Source organism: Hippopotamus amphibius, chromosome 3 (assembly GCF_030028045.1).
Source record: "Hippopotamus amphibius kiboko isolate mHipAmp2 chromosome 3, mHipAmp2.hap2, whole genome shotgun sequence".
Classification (NCBI taxonomy): Eukaryota; Metazoa; Chordata; class Mammalia; order Artiodactyla; family Hippopotamidae; genus Hippopotamus; species Hippopotamus amphibius.
The window spans coordinates 77,310,716-77,335,529 of record NC_080188.1 but is presented as its reverse complement, the minus strand read 5'-3'; the positions used below and the strand labels follow the sequence as shown (position 1 = coordinate 77,335,529).

The following is a 24,814-nucleotide window of genomic DNA, read 5'->3' as shown; positions in this document are numbered from 1 at the left end:
AAAAGCTTAAAAGTATTCAGCGGTGTCGGGTTTATCTTAGAAGGGTCAGTTTTCACATTAAACAATTTTTGTTGAACAGTTAAGATGTCCTTTTACTTTTACCATTTCTTAGTAGGGTTTTTGGTCTGCATTTTAACGGTTATTTAAGAGTCCCCATATGCTTAGAAAGGAATCTGAATATATGTGCCTTTTTTTTTTTTTTAAAGCCTCAGCACAATGTAGGTTATTCCATCAATACCATCAAATGACTGGGAGCTGGAGTTGGAACAATATGTAAAAATATGGCTTGTGAAAGATTTCCTTTATTAACTGTCATCATACACAGAATATATGTTCAAATAAACGTTGTGTAATAACTAAATTTGAGATTAATAGGCCCCTTAAGAAACAGCGAAGTCATTCAGAATAGTCAGTGAAAAATAGGCTGTAAGACTGTAACATGCACATATTGTCCTGCTTACATGCTCTCTCTGGTGTCATTCCCATTTATCACTGTCGGCGGGCTCGGTTCTCATTAAAACACTCTTGCACAAAAGCAACTTAATTTTCTTAAGAGGAGAGGACACCTGATTCAATTTGGCGCCCAGAAACAGTAACTTGAATATATTTTTTCCTTGCCTGAATTGAGATGAATAGTTACAAATGAGAATAGCCACCCTCCCATTCACCTCAAGATTAAGGATGTTAAATAATTTTTTCCCTTGATATCAAGAAATGGACCCACAGAAATAGGCAAGAAATATCACAGAAAAGCAGCTGGATGGCATTTTCTCATAACTTGCATATAGATGAACTTGTCTTCATTCCTGTAATGTTTTTAAAACAAAGAATGAAGGTGGTCATTAAGATGGTGAATTTTAATGGTATATTAAATAATCTTCTTTAAATTGGAGAATGCCTTGTAGCAGTTCTATAGTCTTCATTTAGATGTATTTTTGAGAAGAAATACTCAGTAATGATTTTAAAACAATATTCTACTTTTTAGCCATTGCTGCTTAAAAAATACAACATAAATAATGGAATCAAATGAATAATGCCCCTTTAATATTGAGCATAGTATATAAACTCTCATTTAAGCTGATGTCTTATATATTTACTTTTGTATAGTATGATTCCATAATACTTAAATGTAATATAGAAATGTATAACTCAAATTTTACTTGTCATGAGATTTATACAGTGAAAATAGTGATAATTAAGTACTCAGTACTAAAATGTCCTAGCAACTAATGTGCTTGTCAGCCAATTATAATTTTTTAAAACAAGCAGAATAAGCTTTTCTTAATTTTTTTTGGCCTTTCTATAGCATTTTGCAAAATACCTTACAAGTAAAAAGAAAATATTTTGTATTTCCTTATTTAATTGGAGACCAATGATAAGAATTCAATCTTTGACGTCTTTATGCATTTTCCAACTACACCTATGCTTAGAAAGGAAATAAATATTAAGGCCAGTTCTCCTTCTTGTGAATTAGAGGCAGCAGTGATATAAATTCACATAGTTGAGGAACTTTTCCAGGGTAGGGTATGCAGCTTTGATCTCCAGCAACTGTCATCAGTAGTCAATTTTTTTTTTCTCTTGGTTTTTCATGATGTGTTATGCCATATGCAATGGGAACAAGAGATTATGCTAAATAAAATTTAATAGCCTACTCAAGTTTATGTCTTGGAAGTGCTTTTGATTTATATAACCTGCCTGATTCATCCTTTATTACTTACGCCTTTGTTTAGGAACATGATTGTATCAGTTAGGCTTCAAGTAAAAGAAAAAAAGACTAAAAGTAGCTTAAACAAGCAGGGACTTATTTCTCTCATATACCAAGATGCCTGGAGGTGAGGGTGGCTGGCATTTGTTCTGTGGCTCAGTGATATTAGAGTGGTTATCTGTGCGTTGCTCTTGGCCTTTCTCTGCTGGCTGCAAGGTAGCTTTCACTGCTCTAGGCAGGAAGAATGGAAGAAGGGCAGTGCCAGAAACTACCTTCCCTAACCTCCGACCATCAAGCAAAAACCAATTTATATCTCATTGGCCAGAACTTTGTTGCATGGCAACCCTGGCTTTTCCTTTTTCATGTGTACTTTTTGTTTCTTATTTAAAAAATTGTTTCCTTTCCAGGAGGCATACAGTTAGTCTCATATTTTCTTCTGAGAGTTTAGAAGTTGTGCCTTCCAAAGCTAGGTCTCTAATTTATATAGTATTTTCTTTTTTTGCATATTGTGAAAAACTCAGTTTCCCTTCCTTTCCTAACTGCGTTACGATGGAGCTGCTGTCATGTACAGCTTTCTCACGTTGTTTGTACTTTTTTTTTTTAATTGTAAACTCCTGTTCCGTGGGGGTTAACTGGGAATCTGCCTTGTTCTGGATTACTGACGTGACTCAAATGAGAAGTTTTGCATGCGCTTCTTTCCGGGCCGCAGGGGTTCCAATGGTCTTTGATCCGTTTTGTCTTTCCTTTGAATTAATCGTTAGTTTGGGATTCCTGAATCACATGGGTAGTGTAAATTCCATCCCGTGCCCACCCTTGATGCAGGCCTTATATTACCTTCTTCACTGTCTGAGGAGAGTGTTCTAGTTGCTCTCACCTGGTTAGCAGCCCCTCCAGCATTCTGCTCTGCTGGCCACAGGTGCCTCAGCTCCGGTCCTCACCCTTTGCAGCCAAAGCCAATACGTCCTAATGCTTCATGCGCATGCGTCAGTTCGCCTGCGCTTGTGCAACTTCAGCGCTTGTGCTTGACCGCTCTGGCTTTGACCGACTTCTGGAATACTCCTACCAGGGTTTTTTGTTTTGTTTTAGCTCAGCTATACATTTAAAATATGTTGTTATTGAGTGGTGTGAATTTGAGGATTATGCACATGAAATGCCGTCTCACGTACTCTTTTTCCCCACTTCTACCCCCTCCTTTAACAATATCTCTTGGCAAATCTCGAGGTTTTTCCCGTCACTTTTTGAACAGAAACAGTCATATATTTAGTAATTAAGTTTAACTTTCAAGTGTTAGTTAATTCCGGACAGTCTAGCTTAACCGGGTTCCCATCTTTGCCAACCTGGGCCTAGTCTATTTGTGTTTTTTTTTCTTTTTTGGTTTTTTTGGGGGGTGGGAGGGTAGAAGGAAGCATTTATTACTTGCAGCAAGTAAGGAGAACACTGGAGATCTTTTCCCAAAGCAGTGTCTCCCTAAACTATAAAATTGGGGAAGTTTTTAGCTACTGGTACATGTATACTCATGAAGAGGCTTGAGCAGAGGAGAATTCAACATAGAATTGGGGCAGAGGTCTACAGAGTCCAAGCTTTAGTTAATTGAAGTCCAGAGGGTCAAGGTCATCATTCCATCCTCCACCTGGGTAGGGGTCTTAGTTCCTGGTGTCTGGACTTTACTGAAGCTCAGGTTCTTTATGCCTTGTCACAGAAAGAATTCAGTGAGGGACAAAGTGATAGGTAAGAAGTGGATTTATTTAGAGAGGTGCACATACCATAGACAGAATGGCGTCCATCTCAAAAGGCTAGAAGCGGCCCTGGGAGAAACACACTCCACAGAGAGGGAGTGTGGGCCATCTCAGAAGGCGAGAGGTCCTAATCTGTGTTTTTAAAGCACAGGAAATTGTACTTTTTTCTTAATGAATATGTACACATGATAAAAATGTAATTTTTTTTTTTTTAATTAAACAGGTAGAACCAGTGGGGAAGAGGGCATAGTCTATTTCACTATTTTTTTACTTTCTCACCCTACTCTTTAGAGTCCGGGGTGAGAGTAGGTCACTGGATTAGAGGGAGAGGCACAGAGTCTGATTTTACCGGCTGTTCTAATCTGGCCCTCAGTGTCCTATGTCATAGCAGGTGTCCACCTTCTATTTCTTTTTCTGTTAGGGAGCTCCCTCCCACACAGGTTAGGGGAGGGAGTTCTTCAGAACTTCTCACCCTCAACATAGCGCTTCAGCCTCTCCTTGCTGGAGTCTTTTCTTTGCTTTTTGGTGTGTTTTTTTGTTTTTAGTTTTTAAATTTACCTTTTTATTTCAAATAGTTCCAAGCAAGTTATGAAGAAATTAATTTGTTATTGAACTTGCTCAATTTTCCAAAATAATTTAATAAAGATATGCTGTAATACATAATGAAACATTAGTAAAACACCATATATCAAGTAAAATTGGGCTGATACTAAAAGCATTATCTAAAAATGCGTAATATAAAGGAAGCCAGTTTACTCACTATTAAAAAACCACCTCAGTATGAACTTTTTTAGTTAGCATTGATCAAATTATCCATCAAACGTGATTACAGCAAGGTATATACTTTGCAGATGGGATTCCTGAGTTAATAATGAAAACATTACTGTGCAGGACATTCAGTTAACATAAGAACTAGTCATTCATTTATTCATTTGTTCTTTGATTCAATAATATTCATTGAGGATTTACTACAAGTCAGGTACTGTTCCAGGCAGTGATGATACAACCTTGTACAAATTAGACAAAATTCTTCTTGTGATGGAGCATTCTAGAGGGGGAATGGGTAATTAAGTTATTTCTAGCAAAAGAGATAACAAATGAAATGCTCTATTTAAAAATCAGTGAGCTCTCTCAGGTATGACTTCCAGAAGGCAGAGGAGATGAAGCTCGTATCCTAAGAGAGTCTGGTCATATAACCTGGAGGATCCTCCTTTCAGAACAAATTGTCTTTGGTAGCTCACGTTTGATCTCAGTACATGAAGTTTGTACACAGTCATGTTTGCTTTAATATAAAAATAAAAGTACATTTTTGGTTTATTTTCAAAACCAAATATTCACATGCTACAGATTCTCATGCAAGATGCCCTCAGTTCATCCTGTGGCTTCTTATACCCCCAGCACAATGATGTCCATTCCAGAGAATTCTCAACCTCCAGCTTGTCAGGCAGCCAGCAAGAGATAGCACTGATGTGCAAAGTAGGGACTGAAATCTTAATTTTCTTTAAAAATGAAACATGTATTGCATTTTTAACACAAAGGGATTTAAAATGCGAACAATAAATGGCTCAACATCTTCCTGCCCAGATGTAGAGATATATAACATGTTAAAGAAAAAGACAAACAGGACAGACAGAACAAAATGAAAAACGAAAAGGACCCCTACGCAATTCCTTTCAACAAATTTAACCATAGTTAAGAGGTTTTTTTTGTGACCCTTTCAGAAAAAAAGTGTTGTGTGTGTGTGTTTACATTTACACAATAGGAATGCGCTATTATGATTATAATAAGAAATATGTATTTGGTCTTTGTCTCAATTCCTGGCACGGAACTCCTAAAACTGGATTTCCTAAGCGAAGAGAGCCAGAAAAGGTGCCTTTTGTTATGCTAATTAGGTGACTTTTGGAAAGCCCTTAGGTAACCTGAGGATGGAGCTGGTTGCCAGGGGAACCAACCAGAGATTAGGAGGCTGGACTTTTGGGGAGGGGAGAAGGGCTAGAGATTGAATTCAGTCACCAATGGCCAATGTTTAAATCAGTCATGCTGTGTAATGCAGCCTCCATAGAAACCCAAAAGGATGGGTTTGGAGAGCTTCTGGGTTGGTGAGCACTGGAGGTGATGAGAGAGAAGTGCGATCAGAGGGCATGGCAGCTCCACCCCCTTTCCCCGTCCCTTGCCCTATGCCTCTCTTCCATCTGGTTGTTCCTGAGGTATAGCCTTTTATGATAAAGCAGTAATCTAGTGAGGAAGCTGGTTTCCTGAGTTCTGTGAAGTGCTCTAGCAAATTAATGAAATTGGAGGACGGGTTTGTGGGAACCTCCGATTTATAGCCAGTTGGTCAGAAGCACAGATGACAACCTTGACTTTTGATTGACAAGCTTGTGGTCCTGAACCCTTAACCAGGGGAATGTGATGCTCTTTCAAGGTAGCTAATGTCAGAACTGTTTTGAATTGTAGGAAACCCAGCTGATGGTGAGTGAATTTCATGGGGGTGTGGAGAAACACATATTGAAGGAATCAAACACACTGTTTTGAAACTTGCTTTTTTTTCCCCTTAAAATATGTTAGCTTCCTTTCATGTCAGTATGTGCAAATCATCTTTTTAATGGCTACAGAGTATTCCTTGGAAATTCTAGATTTTATTTAACTAACTCTATTGCTATATAGCAGTGGCAAATTTTAAAACATCATACTACATTAAGCATATTTCTATAACTATATCAGAATAGGGAGGTTAAGAGAAGTAAAATACAATGCTGTGAAAGAGATAATTATATTGGGTGGGAGACCAAAGTCTAAATGTCATTTCCATTGCTTGGCTGTGGTGCCAGGTGGCAGATCCAGTTTTCTGTGTCTGCCAGTCCTTGGATTTTACCAAACACATAGAATAACGTAGATGGAGAAGTGGGCTTTGGACATGTCTGGGAATCCTATTTGTTTTAGAAATCCAGTTAGCAAACATGGAGGTGCTCAGGATGAGCTTCATCAGATTCCTTCCTTAGAAGACTTGAGTCTGTTGTGGGGCAGGGAGGCATGTAGATAGGTCACTCAATAGTGTGACAGGTACCAGGGCAGAAGTATGCTCAGAATGTTGTGGCAGCAGGTGTGGGGACACTCAGGCCACCTAGAAGTGTGGATGTGTGGGTGTTGAGGAGGTTATTGAAAGCTTCTTGGAAGGATGATGCCTGCGCTGAGTCACTAAGATAAGTAAATGAGAGTTCCCTGGAAGGCAGAAGGGCATTCCAGGCCAAGAAGCAAAGCGGTAAGTAACAGCACGATGAGTGTGAGGAATCACAAGTAGCTTAGTGTTGTCAGAATATAAATTTTGAGGCATTAAATGAGATGGACAGAGACCTGTACAGGGAGGGCCTAGTTCTTCATGCTGAGGAGCTGGGAATTCCCCCTTAAATCAAAAGATATGCATGTCTTTATATATCAATTAACAACTCTCTAGATATTTACCACTCTTTGGAACTCTGGAAAACGTAATTCCTTTCTATGCTGCAACTGCAGAGTTGAGCCAACTGTTAGCTTAATTACCTGTTGCTGTTGAGCCCAAGATCGTTGGTTCGGTGTCCAATGGTTCTTCAGAGAACTCAGAACCTTAATCAGCCTTGTCACCAACGGTTGCCAGAGCCCACTACATGATGAGTGAGTTCAAATCCATCAGCACTGTCAGGAAAACAGCTAAGAAGTTGGCCTGCAGCATCTTTGGATACCTGAGATATCTCATCACTGTCATCACCATCATTTATAAAATGCAAGAACATAGCCAATCCACATAAAATATATCGCTTTGGTTTGGGTTAAAAGAGAACAGGATGGAGTGGGAGTATAACAATGTGATCTGATGAGTAGTAGTTGATACTTATTTTACTTGGACTTCTGAGTCTTTTTCCTTCTAATGTTCCATGTTTTTAAAATTTTTTATAAGATTTTTTAAAATTAATTTTTTATTTTTGGCTGCATTGAGTCTTCATTGCTGTGCGTGTGCTTTCTCTAGTTGTGGCGAGTGGGGGCTACTCTTTGTTGCAGCTTCTTATTGCTGTGGTTTCTTGCAGAGCACGGGTTCTAGGCATGTGGGCTTCAGTAGTTGCGGCACATAGGCTCAGTAGTTGTGGCACACGGGCTTAGTTACTTGGAGGCATGTGGGAGCTTCCCAGACCAGGGATTAAAGCGATGTTCCCTGCATTGGCAGGCAGATTCTTAACCACTGCACCACCAGGGAAGTCCCTCCGTGTTTTTTTTTGTTTTTGTTTTTGATATTGTTGTTTTTTAATTACTAGGCAAAACCATTAGTGATATAAGGTTGGTGAAAAGCACTGCAAAGAAATGAATTCGGAAGAGAGGAGCTCAAACGGGAATACCTCATTCCTTTACTAAAAAGAGATAAATTCATTCTAAGCACAAAATAGGGTCTAGAAATAAACATTGTGGGGAAGGTGCATTTTTATAGAAAGGAAGGCAGTGTTCCATATTGATCTCCCCACAACTCATTTATTTTTACTTATTTTTCTCCACACACAAAACTTTTTCCTGAATCATCCATAATGGGATTCCAGGAAGCTGGGTTAAATATGTTGCTATAGTTTACATTTGTCATCTGTGATGTTTTATTTAGCCAGATCTTTCTGTGTTTTTTTCCATTGCTCCCTGTACAACACGGAACACCATATGCCATTGTCCCTGTCAGGAAGCAAAGGGTTCCCTGGTCTGTGCCTGTGCCTATGTTTATGCCACAGAGGAACTGTGGTCCAGTGCCATCTTTTATTGATAAGGCCAGCAAAGGAGAAATCTAATGAAATTATCAAAGCTTTGAATTAATTATGAACTTGAATAGGAGAGCTAAGCTCTCTGGAGCCAAGGATCTCATTACCCATGCACTCTCATTGCATTCTCTTTTGGAGCAGAAGGCATTTTCAGCTATAGCTCTTAGCTTGGCTTTGGACTTTATTCAAACTTGCTAAACTGACATCTTCTTCTTACTACAATGTGGCTGCTAATGTCCATGATGATTAATTTACTTCTGCTCTGGATCTACAGGAGATGTCAATAGGTTTTGTCTACCCCTCCTCTGCCTTTTGTTGTTTTTCTTTCTCTCCTCTTTTTTCTTTTTCATCAAATTGGATATTATATGAGTTTTTATCTTTTGGGGGTCATGTGAGAAGCTGTCAGAATTCAGAGGTAGCTTCATGGAATATAGTGATTGATATAAAGTTAAGAACTATATTATATCTCCTATGTATTCCCGGGATATTTAGGTAAGCACAAAGTCAAATATTTCTTCTCTGAATTTTGAACAACAAATGGAAGTGTTTCTTGCCTGTTTCTACTTTAGAATTAGTGGTGTAGCAATGACTTCCGTGGTCTTAACAGCATTGTTCATATTTCTAATGTGTGTTGTATGGGAACTACAGATCTCACTTTGTGGATATAGCTCAGAGGACTTATGCTCCCTGATGGAGAGTAGTTAATGTTTGCTTTATAATTCTGGTATTCCTCTTCCCAATGATATGAATTTTCTTTCTTTCCTCCCTTCCTTCCTTCCCTCTCTCTTTCTTTCTCTTTCTTTCTTTCCTTTTTTTTCTTTCTTTCTTTTTTTTTTTTTGGTGAGTAAATCAACCTCTGATTATTTTAAGTGTAGTAGCAAAATCAATAACAACAAGGTTTCGATTTGCTATTGGTGATGATTCTTTAGTACTGTCATATAGGTTGAAAGCATCTTATGGAAAGCCTTTTCTGGTTGCTTTTGAGACCTATTATTTATGAATTCCTAAGCTGCTGCTCATCTGTCTTAGTAAACTACAGGCCACTGGCAATTTTTGTAAGCAGTGACTAACTTTGCTTTACAGAGTCAGTGTTTTAAGGTTTTGAATGGTGGGGGATGGGAGAATGATAATCTTTGATTTCCTTTCGTATTTGAGTTTTTTTCACCCCATTTATTTTCTCTATAGGCAGCTGCAATATTTAATTCAGCCTTTGGAAGTTTTTTGGTAAGTAAACATGGTTTAATTTGTTTTTTATAACTTTTGTTGTGATGTCGTTTGTATGCAAGATTTAGTGAAAATTGGGCTTTTATTTTCTTTTTTACTATTTGGTTAAATATAAAAGTTCTTGAACCCTGTCATGTGCCGTTATCATACCCTAAAGCAAATTAGTTAATAAATAAAGGAAATGTTCTCTTACAATATAATTTGGAGGCTTGGGTTTAATATTCCATTTAATGGATTCAAAGAATCAATTAAAACACTATGTGTCTCCTTATAGAGGTTATGTCAATATATTGATCATTTAATGAGGTCTTTTAGATTATTATTATTTTGTATCAGGGGACTGAGGATTTTGAAAAGGAAACATGACCCAGCTGGTCAGAAAGGGAATGCTAATTTACTTGTTGACATGTCATTTATTTTGTATGTTTCACTGTCAAAGAAGCTACTGTCTTAGATACTTTTGAGAAATCTATGTGAAAAAGAATTTGAAATGAGGAAATAACTAATGAGTAATTTGCAAGAAAATACAATATTTTTTGAGATGTGAACTATAAATTGTATATAAAAAGATTAAAAAATAGTTCACCTTTCATAAGCAGAACCAATATAATTATAAGGACAATCCTAATTTAGCATTTCTTAATCATTATCTTTTAAACAGATGATATAACAGAGACTTGGTTTGTGTTATGAAAGAGTGACAAAGAAACTGAATTTTCTGTCAGTTGAGTATTTTATTTATACCCTCCCTAAAACTTTGCTAAGTTCATGAAAACAAATTAGAATATTGTATTTTTAGATGTATAACTCATTCACAGATAAGTGGTACAGCGATTTACAAAAAATTGAGAATGAAATCGGTGAGGTATATAAATTGATTCATGAGTCTAGGCAAAATATCAATTACTTCTGTTTAAAATGCTCTTTATGTCACTTGTTATGTATGTATTTAAATGTAGTTGAAGCTTTAAAATATATTGTTACATAGTGTTAATTCCGCACAGTGCTATATATAGCTTTTAATGTCCCTGTGTTACAGAGCTTTTAGTGATGTCGCTTCTGCAAAATATATGCTTAGATTCTGTCTAGTTTTTAAAGAAGTAGGATGTTATTCCTGACAGCGTATTATTATTATTGGGTTTTAGAAGAGCGGTAATAGAGTCTATTTGATGAAAACGATCTCTTAAGCTACTTATTTTAGACTCAGTAATGTTTTCTTGTCATTATTTCATGTGTCCAAGTATTATTTTCTATATGTTGTCACAATTGACAAAATAATATCTGTAAGATATGTTCTTAGTAGAAGCCAGTCTTTTTTAATATGGTTTGGATTTGTATATATCCACTATCAAAACATGGTTTCCTAAGCTGGACCTCTTACTATTTAAAATGTCTAGCGTAATTGAGAAAATAACTTTGAGGCAATTTGTCTGAGTAACTAAAGCAAAATACAGTCCTTTAGTTGGAGGACAAGCTCACTAAGTACAGTGTGAGCCTTGTACTGACTGACTGTATGAACAATAAATATATCGTGATACTTGTTCTACCAGGCCCAACTCTTTGATAAGATCCAGTGAAGTAAAACTTGTTCTAGGGATTCTTTCGGATTTTTTTTATGCTCTTTCACTTTTAAAAAGTTGTGCAGTCTCACTGCTTAGTCTTTTGCTCTTTTCCCTCTCTTCACCTTTTTTTGCTTTTATCAATGAGTCAATGAAGAGTATTTATTGATCTCTTGCGCACAGAGATGGTTTTCTAATAGCTATAGAGGTGCAAAAAAATAGGACATGGTCCCACTCTGCTGTGGAGATAAATATAGAAAAAGAAATACAATTAAAAGCTAACAAGTCAAACAAAAGATGCTACTAGATGATGTACCATTGTCAGATATGAACTCTGAGTTGAAAGGTGAGACAGAACTGACTTCACTGTTGGGCCTTGAAGTGTGATAGGACTTAGCTACTAGAGAATAGAGGAGAGGAAAAGGCATGAGCAGTGGCAGAGAAGCAGAGGTATCTTCCATTTTTTTCCTTCCCCTTCCTTTCTCTCCTTTTTGTTCCCCCCTAAAACTGAAAATTACCAGAAGGTGTTGAGAATAAAAATTATGATTGGAAATGTTTTGCTCCAGTGTTGTAAGAGAAATAATTCTATTTCTTCTTTTTCCTTCTTCACCATACTTACAACAAACCTTAGATTATGAACTATGCTCAAGTCTGAACTAAATCAGTTAGAAATTAGGCTCAGCTTATTTGTTTTTTTATTTTTTTATTTTATTTTAGGCTCAGCTTATTTGCCAGAAAAAAAAATAGTAATGGCTTGGACAAAGATAAACGTTTGTTTCTCTATCATGTAAAAGCTGGAAGGAGGCTGTCGTGGGAGCATCATGGTCTCATTGTGGACAGAGACACCTAACTTTCCCCTGTACCATCCACAGCATACAGCTTCCTTCATCAGTGTTGCCTCATGGTGCAAGATAGCTGCTGGAGCTCCAGTCAAAAAGATACCTGGAGAGCAAGGTCTTTACTTTGGGAAAGTACAAAAGAGCTCCCTTAAAAGCTAAGCCTGCTTTCTTTAAACAGCATTCCGGGAATTCCAACGCCATACTTGCAGTAATATCTTATTGCAGAACTTAGTCATATGATCCTATCTAGCCCCTGGAGAGGTTGGGACATGTGGCAATTTGCTAAGAGCTACAAATTGGACTTCTATAACTAAGGAAGAAGAGAATGTATAAGAGGCAGCTAGTCCTTTCTGCAGAAGAACAGTGTACAGCAATTGTCAAAGAGTTTGAAGAACGAGATTAAGCTTAATTGAGTGATATGAGAAGGCTTCAAGGAGAATTTGGTGCTTGAGTTGGGCTTGGGGAAAGGACTTATTTTAGAGGAGGAAAATTCCAGACTATAACCTTCATGTTTTATTTTGTTATTCCTGAAGGATGGTACCTGTTAGAGTTTTTGTGGGTTTTTTTTTTTTAATTTTCTTTATAAATGAAAAATATTCATTTATCCTTAAAATTTAGGGTTATTGGTAGTAGTATGGGTTCTAGAGTCAGACCAGGTTTAAATCCTTACCTGATTGAGTACTATTCTAACCACAAAACCTTCCCTATATATAAAATGGGGTAATGGTAGTACCTAAACTATACAGTTGAGGTAAGGATTAAATGGAATAATCTATATAAAATGCTTGAGTGATGTAGTAGAAATAACTGGTCTAGGTTTTGTGCAAGTTCTACCATGAAATTTTTTGTGTGTGACCATGAACATTCATAAAATGAAGTAATTGGTTATTGTGTCTAAGCCCTGTAATTCTATAATACCCTGATTCAATGGTTATTCTCTGGTTATGAGTGACCATTTCTTTTGTATTTACAACATAGAGTCTGAAAAAGCTGTTTACTTCAGGTTACGTTAAAACTTTGAATGAAAGGCTTTTATTAGAAGAATTTTTGAAGAAAGAACTCTGGGTATTCTTGTTGATTTTCAGACATCTGGGTATATCAAATAAACTACTGTACATGTTTATAGCTAGTTTAATAATGTCCCAGGTCTAATTAAAACACAGTGTTTTTAAGAACTAATTGTTACAGAAAACTTTTTTTTTAAATGTAGCTAGGCTGGTAATAACTAATGATAGATGAATTCAATTTACATAAATTTCAGACCAAGAGAATATTTTAAAATTATGCCACAGAGGATTGCTTTAAGTTAAGAAGTTAATGTTATTATCTCCTCTCATTTGAATTGTTTGGTTTACAGTAATTGTGGATCATAATAAGTGTTTTGAGATTTCCCTCTTGATGAAATTTTAATAAAATTTAATAGTCAACCACCTGAATAATGAAAATGTTATCAAAATTTATATGTATATCTTTTTTTTCTATGTAAAACCATGTATTTCAAGTTCAACCATTTCATATGTTGCTTCCTCATCAAAAGAAAGATTTTTTAAAAATAGATTTAGATATTGGCAACTTTTTGAAAAATTCCAATTGAAAAATCATTAATTTAAAAAGATTCAGCTGTGTTGAAAAAATTGATCACATGATTTGTTAGATTCTTGGCATTTTTGGTTTGGAGGCTAAATTCAATTTTTTCATGTCTTCAAGAATTACAAGTTAAAGTTTAAAAGGAAAAGGTAGAATTTTTTCTTTTTAGATACCTTAGTCTATTTTATTGTTTTTGGTAGTTCCAATCTTAAAGGGAAACCCTAGTGAGTAACAAAGTCTATATGCCAAATTGAGTTTGTAACAGCTGTGTTATACAACATTATAGCAATTCATGGCAGCATAAATGTAAGGAGTTCTGAAACAGCAGCAAACGATTATAAGCAAAGTTACATCATTTTTGTGAATTGATAACACCTAGTCTAAAAGAGATCTTTAAGAGTCACTGTGTAATTTCTAAATCTTGTCATTTAAAGTATCAAGAAACGGGTTTCTTTTACATAATTCTCCTTTAAAATACTCATTGCTGGAACCAGTAGAAGCTATTCTAAGATGAATAATTTTATTTCTTTTTATGCCAGACCAAGGGTTAAAAGAAACTTCTTCCCTTGAGCTGAAGAACTAGTCAACACATGCTTTTCTTCCTGTACCCAACAGTTCTGTTTTCCCTCTTTGCTTTGGCTGGTCTCCTTTATTACGCATCTTTGTAGAACAATTTAATAGTTAACTGATGCTACAGTAGTTGCTGAAAGAAAAGACGTCTCAAATACAAATGCCATGTTTTAATAACTTGGGATATATGTTTATCACCTTCTTTATTCTTACTTTCTTGTACAAAAATGTGCTCAGCCACACTCAGAACAGTTACAGAGGAAGCACATTAACTTTGTTACTCATTGATCACTCTGAAGTACTGCTTTTTAAAAATCAGATCAAGAATCTCAAATATTAACGAAGACGGTTAAGGTTGGTACCATACAAGTCTTGATTATTAATTAGGTTTTCCTTTCACCTAAATCTAGGATGTCAATTTTTAATGTAGTTTATGTTTACAGAATACTCATTTTGTGCAATACTTTTGCAAACTATGCCGATTTTTTTTCTTAATTTGTTTAAAATCTTAACCACCCCGAATTATTCAGTTGAGATCTTGGTTTCCCCACAAAAGTTCATGACTTGTTTATATTACAGGTTTTTCTTTTCATTAAGCTTAAAAGCCCAGACAAACAAACAACTGAATTTTTTAGCAATATTCAGTACTACCTTACAGGATGTTATTTCAAGTTTATCCTTTTATTGCTAAGGACGTGATAAAACCAGGATTTTAAATAACCTGTCCTGGACTTTAAAATAACTTATGAACTATGTTCAGACGATAGGAAGCTGGTTTCTACCTTTATAAAACAGAATCCATCATTATGCTATGGACTTCATTTGATCACCTCTTCAGGCAAATGGACACTATGAAAGCTGAGAACAGACTACTTTCTCTTTGAACAATACCATTGGTTCAATTAACAGTATGGTACAAAATAGGAAAATAGCATGTAAAATTAACACACGTATACTCAGAGTCAGTTAGATTCAAGGCACTTTTCCTGATACTGAAGCAAATACACAAAACATAAATATGTGAAAAAATAAGCAATAGTAAAAGAATTAAGAGGGAAGACAGGAATTGCCTTTAAGGCAGTGTCTTCCAAATTTCAGGCACCTTTATGACTTTTGCCATGTCAACATATTATTTGTATTATTAAGTTAAAACTCACTTCTAAAATTTAAATTTAGTTTAAAGCAAAACTCTACATCAGCACAGCAAGTAAAAAACAATCTTGTTATGAATAGAAGGTAACTGAAATTAAATCAAATGGGAAAGCTACTATAAATTTGAACTCTGCTGCCTTCACAAGGCTCTGAGTCCCATGCCTACCCTCCTTTTGATAAGAAGTGGAATTAGTGTTGGTACCTAACCAGGAACAGTCTCTTCCTGCTATCTGAAAGACTGGGAAAGATTTTTTGAGAAGAGAGTACGTTTTATTACTAATTTGGTCTGTGTGCTGTTTAGATCATCTTGCTTTGACTTCCATTTTGGGCTGCATTGTGCTTACACCCTGGGAAGCACTGTTCTCTGGGGTCGTTTCTCAATCATTTCAGCAAAAAGGTGAATTAGAACCATTTGGGGAGGCCAGATGAGGAAACGCCCAGAATCAGGGACTCTGGCAACATGAACATGTTCGTGTTTCTTTCATTAGAGTATTTTCTATCTAACACTTGTCCAGAAAAGCAGTATGTCTGTGTGCCAAATGTCTTTGTAGAGGTAAAAGTATGCTATATTGCCAGAGTAAGGAAAACCCTGTGATAGCTGCATTTGGATTCATTTCTTAAGCAAACTCTTATCCAAAGTACAGTCACTGTAAATAAAAAATGGTCTTTGTTACTTCATAAAAATGTACAGAATCCTTACCTACTCCATTATAGTAGCATAATGCTCTATGCCGTCTGACAGGACTTGTGTAGCAAGTAAATGCATTAGTCACAGTGACCATTTTTCTTGCAAATTTGTGACATAGATTTAATTATAGGAATGACCAGCAAGTTACAAATCTAATTTTGGTGGAGGCTGAGGCAACTTTTTTTTTTTTTTTTTAATAATGATGGATTTTTTTAAAGCAATGATTTCATTACTATTTAAAGAAATCTACTGGTGTAGAACTAGCCAATTGACTGAAGTTATTTTATTACCCTTTAACAAATGCCGTGTACTTTCATTTTTATTTTTATTAATTTTTAAAATATCATTTGCAAACTGGAAAAGTACTTGTTCCTTGATTTAGGTAAAAATAAATAAATATAAATTGGGTGGGGGGTGGACAGGATATCTGTAAAGGACCTCCTAAGAAACATGATCCTAGTAGTTGGTTAAAAGCAAGACTATTTCCTTAATTTGAATCCAGCCTAACTACAGAACTGCTTAGTCTATAACATTTAGTAGGAGATACCCACTAACTACTAAATGATAATAATATGGTAGATAGTTCTCATTTCTCTGCTTCTATTTCTCCAAACTAAAAATTTACCATGATTAACTTAGTTATTAAGCTAATATTTGGGGGATCTGGGGTTACTTGTGTGGTGAGCCAAACAATTAAGTTTCCTGTCTTCAGCTGCATTAGAGATTCTTAAGGTGAGATTATCAAGTCCCGTGGTGGGGGAGGGGAGGAGGTAATGATTTTCCGTTCTTAATATACCTCATTGACTCAGACCCCACTGCCATTCCAAAATAAACCTGGGCATGAGCAAAGAAGCAGGAGGGCATCTGAGGATGCATAAGCTGTTTAAACTTGTGGATTCCACAAATCAGAAAGAACCTTCCCTTTAAGTACTGGTCTTTAGGATGAAAGCAAAGTTAGAATCTAAACTCCATTGTGGACTCAGGTTTTCAAGTAAACATTTAGCACTTTTAAAAAACAATGGTCTGTGTTATTGGCAATGGCAGATTGTAGTTTGAAATTAAGAAATCAAACTTTTTTTTTTTTTTTTTTAGCTCAATTCACTGTGTGTTTGACCTTCTATCATTAATGAAACAGTAGGAAGTAGCCTGCTATGTGCTAGGCTCTGGGCTAGGTTTTAGAACTAACTAAATTATATATATATAATAACATAATGTATATATATTTTATATATATATAAAATAATGAGGTCTTAGCATCAAGGAGTATAAAATTCCTGGATTTATTATTATTTTATTTTATTTTTTTTGGGGGGTACACCAGGTTCAATCAACTGTTTTTATACACATATCCCCATATTCCCTCCCTTCCTTGACGCCCCCCCCTCGATTCCCCCCCACCCTCCCTGCCCCAGTCCTCTAAGGCATCTTCCATCCTCGAGTTGGACTCCCTTTGTTATACAACAACTTCCCACTGACTATTTTACAGTTGGTAGTATATATATGTCTGTACTACTCTCCCGCTTCTTCTCAGTTTCCCCTTCACCCCCCACCCCCTCCCATACCTCGAGTTCTCCAGTCCATTCTCTGTATCTGCTTCCCTGTTCTTGTCACTGAGTTCATCAGTACCATTTTTAGATTCCGTATATGTGAGTTAGCATACAATATTTGTCTTTCTCTTTCTGACTTACTTCACTCTGTATGACAGATTGTAGTTCTATCCACCTCATTACATAGAGCTCCATCTCATCCCTTTTTATAGCTGAGTAATATTCCATTGTATATATATGCCACATCTTCTGTATCCATTCATTTGTTGATGGGCATTTAGGTTGCTTCCATGTCCTGGCTATTGTAAAGAGTGCTGCAATAAACATTATGGTACAAGTTTCTTTTGGGATTATGGTTTTCTTTGGGTATATGCCCAGGAGTGGGATGACTGGATCATATGGTAGTTCTATTTGTAGTTTTTTAAGGAACCTCCAAATTGTTTTCCATAGTGGCTGTACCAACTTACAGTCCCACCAACAGTGCAGAAGAGTTCCCTTTTCTCCACACCCTCTCCAACATTTGTTGTTTCCAGACTTTGTGATGATGGCCATTCTGATTGGTGTGAGGTGATACCTCATTGTGGCTTTGACTTGCATTTCTCTGATGATTAGTGATGTTGAGCATCTTTTCATGTGTTTGTTGGCCATCTGTATGTCTTCTTTGGAGAAATGTCTATTTAGGTCTTCTGCCCATTTGTGGATTGGGTTATTTGCTTTTTTGGTATGAAGCTGCATGAGCTGCTTGTATATTTTGGAGGTTAATCCTTTGTCCGTTGTTTCATAGGCAATTATTTTTTCCCATTCTGAGGGTTGCCTTTTAGTCTTGTTTATGGTTTCTTTTGCTGTGCAAAAGCTTTTAAGTTTCATGAGGTCCCATTCGTTTATTCTTGATTTTATTTCCATGATTCTAGGAGGTGGGTCAAAAAGGATGTTGCTTTGATGTATGTCAAAGAGTGTTCTGCCTATGTTTTCCTCTAGGAGTTTGATAGTGTCTGGCCTTCCATGTAGGTCTTTAATCCATTTGGAGTTTATTTTTGTGTATGGTGTTAGGAAGTGTTCTAATTTCATTCTTTTACATGTTGCTGTCCAATTTTCCCAGCACCACTTATTGAAGAGGCTGTCTTTTTTCCATTGTATACTCGTTCCTCCTTTGTCAAAGATAAGGTGCCCATATGTGTTTGGGCTTACTTCTGAGTTCTCTATTCTGTTCCATTGATCTTCCTTTCTATTTTTGTGCCAGTACCATACTGTCTTGATCACTATGGCCTTGTAGTATAGTTTGAAGTCAGGAAGCCTGATTCCACCAACTCCATTTTTCCTTCTCAAGATTGCTTTGGCTATTCGGGGTCTTTTGCGTTTCCATACAAATCGTAAGATTTCTTGCTCTAGTTCTGTGAAAAATGCCATTGGTAATCTGATCGGGATTGCATTGAATCTGTAAATTGCTTTGGGTAGTACAGTCATTTTCACGATGTTGATTCTTCCAATCCAGGAACATGGTATATCCCTCCATCTGTTTATGTCATCTTTGATTTCTTTCATCAATGTCTTAAAGTTTTCTGCATACAGATCTTTTGCCTCCTTAGGCAGGTTTATTCCTAGGTATTTTATTCTTTTGGTTGCAATGGTGAATGGGAGAGTTTCCTTCATTTCTCTTTCTGCTCTTCCGTTGTTAGTGTATAGGAATGCAAGAGATTTCTGTGCATTAATTTTGTATCCTGCTACTTTACTAAACTCATCAATGAGTGCTAGCAGTTTTCTGGTAGAGTCTTTAGGGTTTTCTATATATAGTATCATGTCATCTGCAAAGAGTGATAATTTTACTTCTTCTTTTCCAATTTGGATTCCTTTAATTTCTTTTTCTTCTCTGATTGCTGTGGCTAACACTTCCAAAACTATGTTGAATAACAGTGGTGAGAGTGGACACCCTTGTCTTGTTCCTGTTCTTAGAGGGAATTCTTCCAGTTTTTCTCCATTGAGAACAATGTTGGCTTTTGGTTTGTCATATATGGCTTTTATGATGTTGAGGTAATTTCCTTCTATGCCCATTTTCTGGAGAGCTTTTATCATAAATGGATGTTGAACTTTGTCAAAAGCTTTTTCTGCATCTATTGAAATGATCATATGGTTTTTATCCTTCAATTTGTTGATATGATGTATCACGTTGATTGATTTGCGTATATTGAAGAATCCTTGCATCCCAGGGATAAACCCCACTTGATCGTGGTGTATGATTTTTTTAATGTGCTGTTGCAGTCTGTTAGCTAGTATTTTGTTGAGGATTTTTGCATCTCTATTCATCAGTGATATTGGTCTGTAGTTTTCTTTTTTTGTGACATCTTTGCCTGGTTTTGGTATCAGGGTGATGGTAGCCTCATAGAATGAGTTTGGGAGTGCTCCGCCTTCTGCAATATTTTGGAAGAGTTTGAGAAGGATAGGTGTTAACTCTTCTCGAAATGTTTGATAGAATTCGCCTGTGAATCCATCTGGTCCTGGGCTTTTGTGTGTTGGGAGATTTTTAATCACTGCCTCAATTTCTGTACTTGTGATTGGTCTGTTCATGGTTTCTATTTCTTCCTGGTTCAGTCTTGGAAGATTGTATTTTTCTAAGAATGTATCCATTTCTTCCAGGTTATCCAATTGATTGGCATATAGTTGCTTGTAGTAGTCTCTCATGATGTTTTGTATTTCTGAGGTGTCCGTTGTGACTTCTCCTTTTTCATTTCTAATTCTGTTGATTTGCATCTTCTCTCTTTTTTTCTTGATGAGTCTGGCTAATGGTTTATCAATTTTGTTAATCTTCTCAAAGAACCAGCTTTTAGTTTTATTTATTTTTCTTATGGTTTCTTTCCTTTCTTTTTCATTTATTTCTGCTCTGATCTTTACGATTTCTTTCCTTCTGCTCACTTTGGGGTTTCTTTGTTCTTCTTTCTCTAGTTGTTTGAGGTGTAAGCTTAGGTTGTTTATTCGATCATTTTCTTGTTTCTTAAGGTAGGACTGTATTGCTATAAACTTCCCTCTTAGAACTGCTTTTGCTGCGTCCCATAGGTTTTGGGTTGTTGTGTTTTCGTTGTCATTTGTTTCTAGATACTTTTTGATTTCCTCTTTGATTTCTGTAGTGATTCCTTGGTTGTTTAAGAGTGAATTGTTTAGCCTCCATGTGTTTGTATTTTTTGCAGTTTTTTTCCTGTAATTGATATCTAGTCTCATGGCGTTGTGGTCTGAGAAGATGCTTGATATGATTTCAATTTTCTTGAATTTGCTGAGGTTTGATTTGTGACCCAAGATGTGATCTATCCTGGAAAATGTTCCGTGTGCACTTGAGAAGAACGTGTAGTCTGTCGTTTTTGGATGGAATGTCCTATAAATATCAATTAAGTCGAGATGGTCTAATGTGTCATTTAAAGCTTGTGTGTCTTTATTTATTTTCTGTTTGGATGATCTGTCCATTGATGTAAGTGGGGTGTTCAAGTCTCCCACTATTATTGTGTTCCTGTCGATGTCCCCTTTTATAGCTGTTAGCATTTGCCTTATGTATTGAGGTGCTCCTATATTGGGGGCATAGATATTTACCATTGTGATATGTTCTTCTTGGATGGATCCCTTGATCATTATGTAGTGACCTTCCTTGTCTCTTGTAATAGTCTTTACTTTCAAGTCTAATTTGTCTGATATGAGTATTGCTACTCCAGCTTTCTTTTGACTTCCATTTGCATGGAATATCTTTTTCCATCCCTTCACTTTCAGTCTATATGTATCCCTTGGTCTGAAGTGGGTTTCTTGTAGGCAGCATATAGAAGGGTCTTGTTTTTGTATCCATTCAGCCAGTCTGTGTCTTTTGGTTGGAGCATTTAATCCATTGACATTTAAAGTGATTATTGACATGTGTGTTCCAATGACCATTTTCTTAATTGTTTTGGGTTTGTATTTGTAGGTGTTTTCCTTTTCTTGTGTTTCCTACTTAGAGAAGTTCCTTTAGCACTTGTTGTAAGGCTGGTTTGGTGGTGCTGAATTCTCTTAACTTTTGCTTGTCTGGAAAGCTTTTGATTTCTCCCTCAAATCTGAATGAGATTCTTGCTGGGTAAAGTATTCTTGGCTGTAGGTTTCTCTCTTTCAGGACTTTCAGTATATCCTGCCATTCCCTTCTGGCCTGCAGAGTTTCTGTAGAAAGGTCAGCTGTTATCCTGATGGGTTTTCCTTTATATGTTGTTTGTTGCTTTTCTCTTGCTGCTTTTAATATTTTTTCTTTGTGTTGAATTGTCGTTAGTTTGATTAATATGTGTCTTGGTGTATTTCTCCTTGGGTTTATTCTGTATGGGACTCTCTGTGCTTCTTGGACTTGGTGAATTATTTCCTTTCCCATGTTGGGGAAGTTTTCCACTAGAACCTCTTCAAATATTTTCACAGACCCTTTCTTGTTTTCTTCTTCTTCTGGGATGCCTATAATTCGAATGTTGGTACGTTTAAGGTTATCACTGAGGTCTCTGAGGCTGTCTTCTAGTCTTTTTATTTTTTTATCTTTTTCCTGCTCTGTGGCGTTTATTTCTTCCATTCTATCTTCCAACTCACTTATTCGTTCTTCTGCCTCAGTCATTCTGCTGGTTAGAGCATCTAGAGTATTTTTAATTTCAGTTATTTTGTTATCCATTGCTGTTTGTTTTTCTGAGTTCTTATGAACTGTTTCTTGTACTTTCTCTATTTTGTTATCGAGATTTTGTATCATTTTTACTATCATTACTCTAAATTCTTTTTCAGGCATTTTTCCTATTTCCTCCTCATTTATTTGGTCTTGTGGGTTTTTTTCCTGCTCCTTTGCCTGCATGGTGTTTCTTTGTTTCCTCATGGTTGTCCAAGCTTTTGGGGTTGCTTGTCCTGGTGATAGAGGTGTTTATAGAAGACTGTCCAAGCCTCAGACTAATGTCCAAGTATTGGATTAGACGAATATTCAGTCTAGGAAGCACATACATGTATAAGACACACAATTATTGAATCCGTTAGGACATAAGGCTCTAGAAAGACCTGACAGAACCCCAGTGTGCTATCAGATATTCAGAGAGAAACCCAGCAGAAATTGACAACTGAAACAGAACAAATCAGAGACAAAAGCAAAAGCAAACAAACAACAAATAACACCCTACACATACAAACATCAATCCAGGGAGATTTTGTAAGCTAGGATCAAATATAGAAATGAGCTGGAGTACCACCAGAGAGAATGGAGATTCTCAGAATGTAATTAGACAACTGTACTAAGAACTAAGATAAAGACAAAAGCCTAATATTAATACCAAGGCCGTGCATCATCTGGAGAATAGAGCAAGGAGTCTGAGCAGACCGATAGTGTTGCTTATAAGTATGTTAAGATAAAATACACTTAAAATGGCTGGAAGAAAGGGGAACAGAAGAGCGTAATGTGGTTGGAAATATGCAAAGAAAAAGAAAGGAATAGAAGTGTATAAAAGAAAGGGATGAAAGGAAAGTATGAAAGATATTTTGTCCGTACTACCAAAAACTTAGCTAGATATAGAAGTATTTTAAAAGGCAAAAAAAAAAAAAAAAAAAAAGAGTAAAAAATATCCTTATAAAATTATGTTGTAAAACTTGTAGATCCCTTAGGGCTAAGATCGTATTTAATAAATCAAAAAAAAAAAAAAAAAAAAAAAAAAGAGAAAGAAAAAAAAAAAAAAAAATCCAGAACTGATCCCCGAATGGACCAGTTCAATAGGTATTGATACTACTATTTCTGTTTCCTTAGCGTCTCAGCTGTAAGTGTCCTTTTCCTTGCCTTGGGTTTTTTTTTTTTTTTTTTGCGTTATTCTGTGACCAGCAGAGGTTCCTTTATTGTTCGTCTGTAAGCCTCGGTGTGTGGGGAGGGAGAGGGTGCAATAGTGGCTCCTTCTCCTGGGAGGGAGTGAGCAGTGGCGCACTGTTGCTTCAGTCAGGCTTGGAGGTGCCTGTTGCAGAGAGCGCTGGTGGCTCAGGCGTACACAGAAAGTCTTAGAGTTGGGCCTCTCTCGGGGTTTTTTCTTTTTGATGCTGGTTTTTTTTTTTTTTTGTTCTCTCGGCAGCCTCCCTGCTGCTGGCATTGCAAGGAGTTTTAATCTAGCCCCGCCCGAGCGCCTGAGGGTGCTTGTTATCCCTGAGCGCCTTATGTGGCCCCGCAGGGCGTCTCTCCGCTGCCTGTTGCAGAGGCGCAGAAAGAGAGAGAGAGGCTATGCACGCGGCTCCTCCCCCCCGCCCGGGAGCCTGCAGCCTCCAGCCGCCATCATGGCCGGGCAGCTCTCAGGGATCGGCACTCCTCTCCGCGGACCTCCTCCCTCCTGTCCTCTCGGTCCGTCACCCTACCAGCAACAATGTTTCTCCCCCTGAACCAGCTCTCCGGTTCCCACGCTCCCGCTCCTGGACCCTCCGTTCAGCCGCGGATCGATGTCTGGGTCCGGGAACGCTGAGCTGCGCTGCGGACCCTCTGTATGTTTCTCACTCCCTCCCGTCTGCCACAGCTCCGCCGCTTCACCCTCTTTGAGCCCTCGTAGATGCCTCCCTACCGGCTATGTCAGGTTCTCCGCAGCCCTTTCCGGTGTCCGAGGCTGTCTGCTGGTGTTCAGCTGGTTCTCTGTGGGAATGACTGCGTCCTTCCGTGCATTCCCAATGCATCTGTGGAGAGGGATGCACTCCACGTCTCTCTACTTCGCCGCCATCTTTTTCTCTCTAAAATTCCTGGATTTAAATGGCATTTTTCACAATGTGATTCCCCAAGCAACCTGATTCTTAATTACCTCTAAATGATGATTTGGCCCCAAAGAGTTTGAGGACCACTTATTTTGACTATAAAACTTTAAAGCAGAAGATTAGCATCTCTATTAAAACAAAACTCTTTTGTTTTTATTACAAGTCCAAAGAAAACTGAATTTTAAGTTTGTGTCTGCCAATGTAGATTTTTTAAAAAGCAGCTTATCAGATGCTAGATTCAGTTTGTAAGTGTATCAAAAGCTGACTTAGAAAAATACCTTACATATATAACTTGTTCTGTGGGAACATTGTGTTAAAAATTAACTTTTTTGAAAGCTGTTATAATTGTAGTATACCACATCCGAGAATTCAACCAGCTGAGATCAAAAATATTCAGAAGAAAAAAAAAAGATTCCAGAAAGTTTTTTTTTATGTTGAATGCCTATAAGGACTGTTATTTATTTATTTATTTGTTTGTTTATTTATTTATTTATTTATGGCTATGTTGGGTCTTTGTTGCTGCGTGCTGGGCTTTCTCTAGTTGTGGCAAGCAGGGGCTACTCGTTGTTGCGGTGCGGGGGCTTTTCGATGCCGTGGCTTCTCTTGTTGCTGGGCACGGGCTCTAGGGGCACAGGCTTCCGAGGTTGCAGCATGTGAGGTCAGCAGTTGTGGCACATGGGCATAGTTGCTCTGCAGCATGTGAGATCTTCCC

The 24,814-nt window shown here is 37.1% G+C and overlaps 1 protein-coding gene across 8 annotated transcripts in view; it reads left to right on the top strand.

The window, feature by feature from the left end:
• The window catches only part of SLC10A7 (solute carrier family 10 member 7), a 249,193-nt gene that overhangs the window by 66,267 nt on the left and 158,112 nt on the right, over window positions 1-24,814 (top strand). For 6 of the 8 annotated variants that reach the window (XR_009052642.1, XM_057727486.1, XM_057727485.1 and 3 more), the window contains one exon: window positions 9,393-9,431. The exons of 1 other annotated variant lie outside the window; for it this stretch is intronic. Coding sequence is in view for 6 of the 7 variants with exons in the window: in XM_057727486.1 (XP_057583469.1) it covers window positions 9,393-9,431 (39 nt within the window). In the remaining variant the exon portion in view is untranslated. Of the gene's footprint in view, window positions 1-9,392; window positions 9,432-11,707; window positions 11,778-24,814 lie in introns of those variants that run through there. One more of the 8 variants, XM_057727488.1, reaches the window with a different exon arrangement.